This window comes from Orycteropus afer, unplaced genomic scaffold (assembly GCF_000298275.1).
Source record: "Orycteropus afer afer isolate SDZICR_OR568_19922 unplaced genomic scaffold, OryAfe1.0 scaffold00193, whole genome shotgun sequence".
Classification (NCBI taxonomy): domain Eukaryota; kingdom Metazoa; phylum Chordata; class Mammalia; order Tubulidentata; family Orycteropodidae; genus Orycteropus; species Orycteropus afer.
Genome location: NW_006921780.1, coordinates 6,613,314 through 6,627,013, shown reverse-complemented (window position 1 = coordinate 6,627,013; position 13,700 = coordinate 6,613,314). Strand labels below are relative to the sequence as shown.

The window sequence follows — 13,700 nt, the reverse complement described above, 5'->3', positions numbered from 1 at the left end:
TTTTTTTCTACAAAATTAAAAATGTAATAATAACTGAGTAATTTTTTGTAATATAGGTCAACTATGAAAATAATGAAATTCTCATGGGGGTAGAAAACAATTTGCTTAATTGGGATTCAAAGGTAGTGTTAGCTTTCATCAAATCAACTGAAATGTTCATCTATAAAAACTATTCTTAGCTCACAAGCAGCAGTATGGATCTGCCTTGTAGGCCAGTTTGCCCTGGTCTTGACCAGTATTATGCCATACAAAGATAATGTAAGCCACAAATGTAATTTAAAATTTTTTCATAGCACATGACAAAAAGTAAAAATAAGTGAAACTTAATATATTCAGTTTAACCTAGTGTATCCAAAATACAGTTGTAACATGTAATCAATATTTTTTAAAGTATAAATTAGATGTTACTTTTTTTTGTACTAAGTCTTTAAACTCTAGTGTTTATTTTACACTAATAAGCAACTCTTTTCAGACTAGTTACATTTCAAATGCTCAATGTGGCTAATGGCTACCATGCTGGACAGTGTATGTATAGATCAAACAAATGACATCCTTTCTGTAGTGAGTTAAAACCTAGCATGGTTGTTCAGGCCTTTCATTTTCAGATCTAAAACCTGTGCCTGGTATCATTTCCTGGCTTAGGGCCTCTAATCCTCACAGGGATTCTCATCTTTCTCTCCACAGTATGAAAAACCTTTCTCACCCAAGTATCTGCAGAACTGGTCTCCTGCCAAGTCAACTAAAGAGGTATTCTTGTTCAGTGCACCCACAAGGCCAGTTTCTTGTTCTTTATGTCATGCTCTCTGTAACTCCCTGGGACAGAACTCCTTCTAGCCTTCCCCCCCGCCCCAATTCAAGCCCCTCAGATCCTTTCTCTCTCTTTTCCACTCTGTTTTCACAAGCACTATTCTTATCCATCTCTATCCCAGAGCATCTCTGCCCATGAAGGCTACACTCAGATTATCGCCAATGATCGTGGTCACCTGTTGCCTTCAGTGCCTCGCTCCAAGGTGAGACAGTTACCTCCATTCTTATCATGAAAGGTAAAGAACTGAAGCAGAGAACTGGGGTTAACAGAGGAGTAGATTTGCAATCTCCCACAATCACTATCTGGCCAGTTCATTCAACAGGACAGAGTTGTGTTTAGCATCAGACACATCCTTGAACTGACGAAGATGGGCATTTATGTCATGGGTACTACTTTGCCAAACTGAGCCCAAGGTTGCAGAGCTTAGGCAGGCAGAGGGAAGGGGATAGAAAAATTAGGGGAACCTAATGACAAAGGGGAAGAAGATAGTGGGGAGATTATGCTTGTTTCATTACCATGTATTCCCAAAGTTAAAGGATGGAAGTAAGACAAATAGAAGCCCTGCCAACAGTTGACTTATTGGGACTAAGGAGCCTTACCTTTTTTCCTTTTAGGCAAGTCCTTGGGGTTCCTTCATGGGCACCTGGCAAATGCCTCTAAAGATACCCCCTGCCCGGGTGACTCTGACCTCCCGTACAATTGCTGGTGCTGCCTCCCTCACCAAATGGATTCAGAAAAATCCTGACTTGCTCAAGGCCTCCAATGGACTACGTCCTGAAATCTTAGGCAAGGTATAGATTCCTCCAACCTAATTCCGAACGCTATTGTCTCCGTTTTTTTTCAATCTCAAAACTGTCTATTGTTATACCACCACTACCCCAGCAGGGGGAACCTTGTAATCAACTCTGTTTCATCCCGTCTAATCCCTAATTACCTCATGAGGCCCAGCCGAAGGACATTTTACCCACAGAGTAGAAAATGATCTAATCTCAAGTAGAGGCTGTTGTGTGCCATCAAGTTGATTCTGGCTCATAGCAACCTGTATATCAGGGCAGAAACACCTCATAGAGTTTCCTAGGCTGTAATCTTTATGAGAGCAGATGGCCAGCCTTTTCTCTCACGGAGCAGGTTCAAATTGATGACCTTTCAGTTAGCAGCCAAGTGCTTAACAGTTGCACCACTAAGGCTTCTTATGGAGGGTATCAAATTTAACTCTTCTTATTTGAAACCTGACCTTCTGCCCATAGTGTGCCAAGAAAGCAAGCTAGAATTCTGGGATGGCCTGGGAATGATCTGGGCTTGCCCAAAAATATAACTGTTTCTTCCACTCCACCCCTGACAGCCCCATGATCCAGTCAGTCAGAAGAAACTCAGGAAGAAGACTGTGCAACAAGCACCAAGAACCACCATAATTCCAAACTCCCCAGCCACAAGTTGCAACTCCCCCCATCAACTGCAAAGCCCACACCCCTCTGCAGGTCACACTCCAGCTTTCCAAAGCCCACCCAACTCTCCTAACAGCCTACCTGGAAGCCCATGTATGCCTGATCTAGCCAAGGTCCCAAAATGCAAACCTAGAACTCCAGAAAGGACTAAGAACCACACTGAGAAAACCTGTCTAGAGACTGAGCAAAGTAAACAAGATCCCTAGTCAGCAATATGAAATGGGGAAATAATGGGATGGGAGCAAGGGCACATTTAGAAAATAAACATTGTTTGTTGAATCTTTTACTGACTTGGATTTTCTCTTTCTGCTATGGCTGCTTCTTATAACCCATAACAAGAAGGAAAGATGGGGAAATAGAGCAGAAAAGGGTATGACTATGGTTTGGGATTTCCACAAGGACTGAGTACTATATTCTGCTCCAGAAATGATCAAAAGGACGTTGATCTGAATCATTGCAAAAGGGTAGAAACTCAAAGAACAAGCCCCCCACTCCCCACCCTTCCTTAATCCTGGGCCTGGACTCCAACTTTGAAATGGAAAAGTTCCCATTTTCTAGGCTATTTGTCCCAACCTCAGTGAAGGGAAGTAACCTTGCAGAAGAAGAGCATACACAACTATAACTTCAAAGTCAGAAGTTTAATTGTTTGTTTAGTAGAGTTTGTTGTTTGGAGAAGGTGGGGAAGAAAAGCTTAGGGAAAGCCAAAGTAGAAGACATTGGCCTTATCTAAGAAGACTGTGGGAGCTCTGGTGGCGTAGTGCCTAAGGCATTTGACTGCTAATCAGAAGGCTGACGGTTCAAACCCACCAGCAACTCCTTGGAGAAAAGATTGGGCAATCTGTTTCTGTAGAGATATCACCTTGGAAACCCAAGGAGGGGTCACTTTGAGTCACAATTGACTTGATGGCAGTGAGTTTGGTTTTTGTGTTTAAGACTTTATAACTAATTGACAACAGAATGTGTGAAGAAAAACAAACTGAAAGAGTTATAGAAGCAGAATTAAAATATAAGTACAAACATAGTTTGTAAACTGAAGATACAAATGTGACAGGAAGACAGCAAAGAAAAATAAAAATAGGTAGGAATTTAGGACAGAATAACAAACATGACGACTGCTCTGCTACTCCTCTCCCACTATCACTCACCTGAATTATAAGAAGTCACCAAAAAAATCAAGACATCCCCTATCCATTTTTCAGCCTCTGGTATCTCTTTATCATTGACCCCATTCTGCATCTGTTAAATTTAACACCCTTGCCAAAACTTTCCCAGTTCTAGTACCAAAGTGTTCGCTCATGAACACTTGCCCTCACTCCAAGGACAAAAAGTACAGAGAACAGCTGGCTGAAGTTGGAGGAGAGCTATAAAGATTTCCCTGAACCAGTTTAGCAAAAAAGAAGAGAATATTATTTAAGACCAAAGACTATTCTGGAGCTGGGATGAAGACTGTCAAGGAGCAGATCCCCAATGCCTGAGCTACATTAGGTCTTCTACAACCTCTTTCCAACCCAGGGCTTTAACTCAATGGCCAACAACTCAGAACAATAGACAAGATAGATCTGTTACCTGCAAGTTTCCAAAAACTCAAACAACACTCCTACCAAGAGGGTTAGGGACTCAAAAGCTTGGCTTATATGGTTTATAAAGTCAGCAAAATTTCTCATTCAGTTATTAAATTCTGTCAGGTTTTTAACCATCCTTCCTTTCTTATCTTTACTTTCCTTTCTCTCTACATATAGATCCTTAGCTCATCCCTTAGCTTTCATGTCTACTGGTCCTCTGCCTCCTTCATGGGACCATAATTTACTGAATAATACCAAGAGGCTGCTCATAATCAGTCCTCGATGGGAACTGGGTCCCCCTTAATCACCATTCTCTGAGTTTCTCTAGATTTCAAGAAGAGTCAAAGACAAAATGAGCATTTTAATTCAGTTTCAGAAAAATATGTCATATGAACTTGGCTTAGAAAACATGACATTAAGAGACTTGTTTTCCTGGAAATGCAAGGAAAAAAAAAACTTATTATGTTCAGTGATATGGTCAAAGGCTCTTTCTCTTGCATCACAGGCTGTATGTCCTCTCCTCAAAGGCCCTGCTCCCAGAGCCAACTCACCCATTTCACCTCCCTTAACTGTGACAGGTTAATTTTCCCCACCCCACTCCTCTTCTTTTAGTCACAGTGTGTGGGTGCTAAAGACCCTGGGCTCTGACCAATGAACAGAACTGTCCTTTAAGCCAACAACCCACAGGCAGTGGCACCCAGAGCCCCACCCCCAGTTCCTAGGGCAGAGGCCACAGAGCTGGCATTGTTTCCACTGTCTCAGGAAGACGAAGCCAAAAGCTGACCCTAAGCACAAATGAAAGCTCAATATATAGAGAGAATAAAGAGTACTAGGCCCAGAGTAGGTTGCAACCTGGGGACAGGAAAAGGGAGTTTTTGCAGCCACTTTATCTTTAGAAACAAGGGGAAAATGGGACCCTTTTCCATTACTTTGGTTTTACAAAGTTCTCTACTACTACTGAACTCTAAGGGCATTTGCAAGCACAAAAAGGTTTAATCAAATCAGGAGAACTTCGTCCTGGATAGAGACAAGAGCAACAATCAGGAAGAAAGGTCAATGTAGCAACTGGTAGGAAGATGCTGGGAGCCTCAGCTCTTCACATGGCTGCCAGCCCTAGAGAGGATAACACAGTGAGAACCAAGACGGCTACTCCAGATTGGTATAGCTGGTGCATCTTCAGGCCTTTTCCCAGGTCCCACATCTGTAAACAATGCAAAAAAAAAAAGGAATTATTTCAGTGATCAGGGTCTTGGTCACTCTCATGGCTCCTTTCTCAGAAAGGAATTCTATCTACTTAAACAGGTTAACTCCTTTCAGCATAATTCTGGAGAAAAAGTACTTTTACCCTTATGCCCCAGCTTCACCTTTCTCAAAATTCACAACATGGTACCTACCATTTACTTATCTCAGTGTCAGAAAAGGTATCCTCTGCCTCTATATACAAAAGCTTCCAGAATAAATACATAAAACTTCTTCCCATGACAAAAGACCCAATCAGTATTTCCCAAAGTACATCCCTCCAAAATCTTGTTCCTCAGAATGATGAGGCATTAAATAAGGAATAAAGTTCTTGTGGTCAAATAAATTAGGTGAACACATAAGTGTAAGACTTCTCAAACAATTTAATTTACTAAGAAATATATTCTAAATTGGAACCCAGTAGATAGAGAGATAGGAACTCTGGTGTCGTAGTGCCTAAGGCATTTGACTGCCAACCAGAAGACTGGTGGTTCAAACCCCCCAGCCACTCCTCCGAAGGAAGGTTGGGCAATCTACTTATGTAGAGATACTGCCTCGGAAACCCAAGGAGGGGTCACTATGAGTCGAATCAACTTGATGGCAGTGAGTTTGGTTTTTAGATGGATAGAACATTCATGAAACAATAAATAACATTTACCATCATTCTGTATTTTCTATTTAATTTTGTTGTTAGCAACCCACTAAATTAATTTTATACCCACTGGATCAAAATCCAATTTTAAAAACACTTAACTAGACTCTCTTGTGCCCTAGCAATATAAATTTTTCATTGCTGTAAACATATATATAATACAACATTTGGCAATTCAACATTTTTCAGGTGTACAATTTAGTGACATCAATTGCATTCATCATGTTGTGTGGATACCACCCATAATCACTGCCAAATTTCCCATGCCCTGAGGATATAAACATATTATATGAAGTCATTAAAAAATCCACTAGAGCAAAAATTAGGTCTTCAAGCTCCACACTTTCCATATACACGGTCACCCCAACATACACACATATCCACAATTTGACTATAAAATTGACTACTTCAGGAGTCACTTCAGAGAAAAGTTGGAGCGAGTCCAGAGAAAAATCAAGATGAGAAGATGCCTCCATGTTAACATCCAAATAATGGATGTTAACATGATCAGATCAGGACTCCAGTAGATTGCACAAAGCGCTGTTTTGCTTAGAAAGCTATGGTGTTGTACAGAACATTAGGTCCTACTGGGTGGTAGGCAGGAGCTTTGGTGGTGTAGTGCCAGAGGACTGGCAGTTCAAACCCACCAACCATGCAGCAGAAGACAGGGCAATCTACTTCTGTAAAGATTTACTGCCTTGGAAACCCAACAGGGGTTGCTATAAGTTGGCATTGCCTAGAAGACAGTGAGTTTGGTTTTTTAGTTTTATTGGGTGGTAGTGGTATAAGGGACATTCTCTACAATGCCACAGGCCCTATCACTTCCTACTCTCTTAAATTAATCTTATTTTCCAGTCCCCAATTAGATCTTCTAGCAAGGCAACTATCAGCTCTGAGGCTAAAAACTAGGGACAGATAGACCAAACTCCTGACCCACACTAAGAGCCAGTACTTGCCAGAATAAAAGATAAAAGCAGATTTAAGGGCTGAAGAAAAGTCTTTAGGCACCTGACTTCTCCCAACAAAGGGGTTAATACCATTACAGGCAAAAACTAGGAAGGCAAAGTTTAGGCTAAATTCTGAGATTTTGTAAAACCTCCTTCCCTCTCCTGTGCCCTATGGTAAGACACTAGCAAACAGATGGCAAGTCCTGCCTAAGCCAGAATATGAACCGAGGAAGCTGATCAGCTGATTTTTGTTCTGTGGGATAAAAAAATCATTAATGGAAATGTCCTTCTTCTCTACCTTCTCCTAAGGGAAGTCATTTTAAGACAAACTCAACACTGCCCCAGGGAACACTTGACAGATAATAGGTTGTTCGGTCTCTCACTTTTCTGATTCCATTAAATTATCTATTGATCAGACTGAAATTCAGAAAGTGCTTGTCTCTAGGCTCTGATGTAGAAGTTATAAAAGGTCAAATTAAGGCAAAAGCTTCCATCTGACAGATGGTTCAGGTTCAGAGATACTAAATACCTAGGTACCCAGTTTTTGTTAAAGTTGGCCCCATTCTCTCCAGTAGCTTTTTTTTTTTTTAATAATAATAACACAAAAATCAAACAAAAAACAGTGAATGCAGACCAATGTCAAGATAACAAAAAATAATATATTTGACGTCAGCCAGAGAAGACACTCTGGGTTGCCAGGAATGTTAGACTGAAAGTAACAACCATGTTTATTTAGCTTATAACTGAATCTCTGGTTTCTAGAACAGTTATCATACACTATAGGTTCTAATTAATATTTGTCTTATAAATATGCCTTCTATGCTAGGGTCTCTTTAAAAATATCCATTTTGGAGGAGTGGGAAGAAAGCTATTCCACTGTAGGAAATTGCAGTCAATGTCATGAGACAAAGCATATGTGATCTGAACGGCTATATGAAAACAAATTTGCTCTGTAAATTTCCACCCAAATCACAATAAAAATTAAAAACACACACATACACACACACACATATCCCTCTTAACACCAGAAGAGTTTACACTGGGACCCCTGGCCTACACAGTGAATGCTCAGCTATACCATCAGCAGAGCTGCCTAGAATGCACAGGGGGCCTTGTTTATCTTTCCCCAAGAGGACTCTGAGCAAAGGCCCTGCACAAATAACCTTAAAAATAGCACTAAACTCAGATGGGAAATATACAATCTCCCTGGCTGCCCCACTCTCTTCACCCAGAAAATGTGCAAATACACAATTAACTTACCAAGTGTCGTATCCCATTCCAGGCGTGATACATGAGAGGTGAGACAAGTGCAAACTTCGCTGTGTAGATCAGCGCTGGCCCCAGACACAGGGACTTCACAAGATCCAAATGAGACTCAAAGTTCCCAGGGATCAACAGGGCGGACAAGCCAAAAAGAGAGACTCCTGAGGAGAAAACCAAGTAGCCCATCACAGCTGCCCACAAGTTACAACTAATGTACCACATAAAACTGGGTTCTACAACAGCTCCTGGCATCTCATACAATTCTGAACAATTTTGAAATGGGAAGATTTAAAGTAAAGTTCAGGTTGGTAGTGAGAGATAGGCTATTTGAGATCTTATCCTAATGTCCTAAATCTGTCCTACATTTTGGCTCACTATTCCTCCTCAACATTCCCCTCTATGAAAAGCTCAGCTGCCACATTAGAGATCACCCTGTATCTTCATTATCATCTCAGTAAGAAAAAGTAAATAGTATATACACAGAAAAGACTTAAGAAAAAAGTTTAAATCATTTAAATCTCTACCACACAAAAATTGACTCAAACGGATCAGAATCCTAAATATAAGAGCTAAAACTATAAAACTCTTAGAAGAAAATATAGGAGTGAATCTTTGTTACCTTGGATTAGACAACTGTTTCTTAGATATGGCACCAAGACCATGACTAACAAAAGAAAAAATTGATAAACTAGACTGCAAAATTAAAAACATTTGTGTCTAACAGCTCAAGGGGCAGGAGTGCATGGGAGGGAAGGACACAGGGAAGAGGTAAATATGGGGAGGAAGTCAGAGGGAGGCTGTTGCATTGTGGGAAATTGCAGTCAATTTCATAAGACAAAGAGTATGTGAGCTGCTGTATGGAAATTGAATTTGTTCTGTGAACTTTCATCCAAATCACTATATATATATATATATATAATTGTGTCCAAAAAAAAGAAAATCCAAGGTTCCAAGGTTTGTGCTGTAAACAATCCCATTGAGAAAGTAAAAAGACAACTCATAAGATGGGAAAAAATATTTGCAAGTCCTATGTGTGATAAGGGACTTGTATTCATAACCTATAATCCAACAATAAAAGACAACCCAACTAAAAAGTGAATAAAGAATCTGAATAGACATTGCTCCAAAGAAAATATATAAACGGCTAATAAGCACATGAAAAGATGCTCAACATTGTTAGCCATTACAGAAATGCATATCAAACCCATAATGAGATACCATTTCACACAGGATGGCTATATATAATCAAAGAGACAGATAGATAACAAGTATTGGTTGAGTATGCAGGGAAATTGGAACTCTCATACAATGCTGGTAGAATTGTAAAATGGTGCAGTCATTTCAGAAAACAATATGGCAGTTATTGTTAAACAAAGAGTTACTATATACCCAACAATTCTACTCTTAGGAATATACCCAAGAGAAATGAAACATACATCTACACAAAAACTTTTACACAAATATTTATAGCAGCATTATTCATAATAGTCAAAAAAGAGGAAATAATTCAAATGCTCATCAACTGATGGATAAATAAAGTATGGAATATACATATACTAGAATATTATTGGGAGCTCTGGTAGCATAGTGGCTAAGTCACTTGACTGCTAACCAGAAGGCTGGCGGTTCAAACCCACCAGCCACTCCTCGGAAGGAAGGTTGGGCAATCCTACTTCTGTAGTGATACTGCCTCGGAAACCCAAGGAGGGGTCGCTATGAGTCGGGGCCGACTAGACGGCATATAACAACAACAACAACAACAGAATATTATTGGGAGCTCTGGTGGCATAGCGTCTAAGGCATTTGACTGCTAAACAGAAGGTTGGCTGGCAGTTCAAACCCACCAGCCACTCCTCGGAAGGAAAACTGGCCAATCTAGAGATATCGCCTTGGAAACTCAAGGAGGGGTCGCTATGAGTTGGATCCAACTCCACAACAGTGAGTTTGGTTTTTTTGGGAGAATATTATTAGGCCACAAAAAGTACTGACCCATGCTACAACATGGACAACCCTTAAAAATATTCTGCTAAGTAAAAGATGCCAGTCACAAAGGACCACATATAATGATTCCATTCATATGAAATGTTCAGAACAGGCAAGCTTATAGAAACAGAAAGTAAATTAGTGGTAGTCTACGGCTGGAGAGGGTTGGGGAGTGACTGCTAATGAGTATGGAGATTTCTTTCTGGTGTGATAAAAATATTATAAAAGTGATTGTGGTGATGTTGTACAACTCTGACTATAATAAAAACCACTGAATTGTATACTTTAAATGGGTAAAGTACATGGTTTGTGAATTATATCTCAATATAGCTGCTAAAAAACATCTCTACCATGATAGCTGTTACCCTGTCTCTACCTTTACACATTTCCATCAGTAATTAGTGATTCTAAACAGTAGGATAAAACATGAAAGGATATACCTGTTGAAAATATACAGGATTATTTTAAGAAGCATTTATTCTCTATTTCTACTTCAGGCAGAAGAATGATTAGAAAGAATCATGACCATTTGACATTAACAAGAACCTCCTGACAGTAAGGTTATTGGGGTGATTATACAATCTCTATCTAAGAAGATCTTGAAGAATACAAAACATTCATATACTTAGGGACGGAAAACAGAACGCAGACAGCATAACTTCTAGAGGTCTGTTCTAACTCGGCTGCTGTCAAATGTAGCAAACATGTACTCTTTTATTTCTTTCGTAGACACTTATTGAAAGCACACGTGTGTTAAACTTTGGAGACAGAAAATCAAAGACAGACATGGTCTCTGCCTTTCAGAAGTTTACAGTATAATAGGGGTGACAAACTGCAGTCTAGGATGACAGCACAGGAATTTTTGAGCACAGAGTGTGAAGGAACACAGAGTAGAAGCACCAGAATCCATCTGGTGGGAGGGAGAGAGTATCCTGAAAGGCTCTGCTTACTTAAGCTACTTAAGGAAGCTTAAGGCTACTTAGGGAGCTCTGGTAACGTAGTGCCTAAGGCACTTGACTGCTAACTAGAAGTCTGGTGGTTCAAACTCACCAGCCACTCCTCGGAAGGAAGGTTGGGGTATCTACTTCTGTAGAGATACTGCCTCAGAAACCCAAGAAGGGGTCGCTATGAGTTGGGTCTGACTCGATGACACATAACAACAACAACAAGTCTACTTAAGCTGAGTTTTGAGGAAGTACAAGAATGGGAAAGGAAGTGGGGATAGCAGGATAGCCTTATGTGCTAAGTCCTGTGGTCAAGGATGAAAAATAGCTTTTTATCTCAGTGCCAATCTGTACCAATCAGTAACAGCTGCCTAGCGTGCTACAGTGAGAAGGATTCTTAGGTCACAGCACAGCTTATATGGAAAGAAAGATCAGTTCTGATCTCCAGACAAGGGGAGGATTGCTTAAGCCAAATACTTCTATCCCTAAGGGGACTGAAGAATCATTAAAGAGTTTTAAGATGGAGGGTGATAATGGTCAGATATGCACTTTAAAAAGATCAAACTGGCAACAATGGGAGAATAGACTGGAGAGGAGTCAGAATGGAGGTGAGAAGTGTGAATAGGAGGCTGATCAGTCCATACCTCCAAGTGAGAAAGTGAAAACAGGGAGAATGGAGAAGAAAGGAAAACCAAACAAGACATAAAGGAGATAAAATTTCAGAGTGGGATGATAAAGTAAGTCAAGAATGGTGTCAGCATGGACTACTGACTGGATAATGCTCTTCACCCACACAGATGAGAGGATAAACAGGTTGCTTTTACGTTAGTTTTGATTTGTTTGGGCACTGATGTTGATATGTGTGTGTATATAGGGATAGGTTATAATTAGACTATGTTTGAACTTGAGGAGCCTAAAAAACATCAATAAATATTCCATAAATGACTGGAGAGAGATCTAAAACTAACTGAGTTCTGCCTTAAAGATACAGATTAGGGCATCATCAGCATGTAGATGGTAAGTTTTAAGTTTGAATAGGGTAAATCAGAGAGCATACAGGTAGGCCCTGACTTATGACAGGTTCCATTCCGATAACTCTGTTGTAAATTGGTTCTGACATAAGTCAAATTTCTCTCTCTTTTTTTCCCAATTATTATTGCCTTTTATTTTCAGCATCTTTATAAACCAGCATGTTTTGAACAGTAAATCATGACACTGAACATCTGCAAGTAAACTTCTGAAAATAACATCAGCAAATTAGACACTGCAACATATCACTAACAATAAAATGTACCCCCCAAAATTGGTTGTTATATGCGGCTTATTGGAACTTGAATACATCACCAATTGGGGGACTGTCTGCACAGTTAAAAGAGAAACAGAAGGCATCCACATGATTATAAACTCCTTGGGAGCAAAGGCTTATTCATTTTTGTAGTCAAAGTACTTAGCAGGCTGAGTAGCACAGACCAGGTCCTTGATGTTTAATGGGTCAAAACCAAACCGATTAGTGTCATGGAGGCTGAGAAAAACATTTAAAGTAGCTAATCCCAAAGAGTTAATGTGGACAACAAGGAAGTTTGTGGATGACAAACTGAAGTTAAGTTCCCCTTTCAGAATGAAGCTGGGAAAATAAAAAAGTAATGAATGATATCAGATATTTGTAGAAATGACATAAACCATGAGTTTATCTATTAATAAAAAGCACCTAAAATCCTATCAAGGAAACCTGAGTGAATTCAAGATTGGAACTGTGATTTTTAAACTAGAAAGTTTGTATCTAATATATTATATTATTCTATTAAAACAAAACATGTTAACATGAGAGAACTGATCTGCACAGCACCCATAAAAAGTAGGTACACAAATAAAAATTAGGCAGTATGTACTTAGCATTATCCAGAGAAAAAGATGCCTTAAGCCAAGTATGGCAATATCTAGTCCATGGAGCAGGACTATCCCTAGAGTGGAGATGAATGCATATGCTCAATGACACTAGCTATAAGGATCATTCAACCAATTCCTCTTGCTTTGATTGCCTGCTCACTAGACCACTTTATAATTATAATGTAGTAGCCCACATAGATTTATTTATAGGAAGAGAATACACACATCAGGAAACAGAGTATTGGATAATATAATTATTTATCTCATGGTAAATTAATAAACTGACATTCTGTTTAGAATATCAGTTCCCTGGTGAGCCAGTCCCTATAACTGGATAAGCACTAAGTAAACAAACAAAATTAATTTATTGGCCTAAAAAAAAGCTGAGGACCAGACAAGGAACTGGGAAGCCACAGTAAGGTACTTACTGCTACCTGTGAGCAACTGACTGGGCAGTTGGCTAATCTTCCTTATATGTCCCTTTAAACTGCATAGTATAAAGAAAGTTACAAAATGCAACTGATTAGAAGGAGCTACCAGAAAAGGACACAGGAAATAGGAAGCATAGGTTAAATAAAAGACTGCTATCAAGAAAAGGATGTTTTGTTAATTTTTTTTTTTAGTAACAATTGTTGAGAAATACAGAAGTTTTCTAGATAATACCTTAAACCAAAGTTACAAACTGGGGGCACTCAGCCTAAAACATGTTTTGTTTAGCCATGCTTTTAAAATGTTTGAATAAATTGCCAACATTAAAATATCAGAATATTTCATGTAAAAAAAATGCATCTTTCTGCTATCTCTTGATTGGACTATCTAGTAAACAATAAGTCTGATTTTCTATATGGTTCAAACATCAGCTGGAGATATGCAGCAGTGGTCTCTTCTTTATTAGAAAGCCTGCCAGAGTCTACATCCATTACTGTCTCTCCAACAATAAACTGTCAGTTGTCACACTGTATTTGTACTT

The 13,700-nt window shown here is 39.4% G+C and overlaps 2 protein-coding genes across 2 annotated transcripts in view; one reads left to right on the top strand and one right to left on the bottom strand.

Annotated features, from left to right (window-relative positions):
• CFAP126 (cilia and flagella associated protein 126) overlaps window positions 1-2,459 on the top strand; it is a 2,870-nt gene extending 411 nt beyond the window's left edge. The window contains exons 2-5 of the mRNA XM_007947807.2: window positions 685-747; window positions 930-1,010; window positions 1,423-1,599; window positions 2,151-2,459. Coding sequence (XP_007945998.1) covers window positions 685-747; window positions 930-1,010; window positions 1,423-1,599; window positions 2,151-2,459 — 630 coding nt within the window. The remainder of the gene's footprint in view (window positions 1-684; window positions 748-929; window positions 1,011-1,422; window positions 1,600-2,150) is intronic.
• A 2,452-nt stretch (window positions 2,460-4,911) lies between these two features.
• Window positions 4,912-13,700, bottom strand: part of SDHC (succinate dehydrogenase complex subunit C) — a 63,159-nt gene continuing 54,370 nt past the window's right edge. Inside the window, exons 4-5 of the mRNA XM_007947748.2 lie at window positions 7,914-8,077; window positions 4,912-5,016 (exon numbers count right to left, since the gene is read on the bottom strand). Coding sequence (XP_007945939.1) covers window positions 4,912-5,016; window positions 7,914-8,077 — 269 coding nt within the window. The remainder of the gene's footprint in view (window positions 5,017-7,913; window positions 8,078-13,700) is intronic.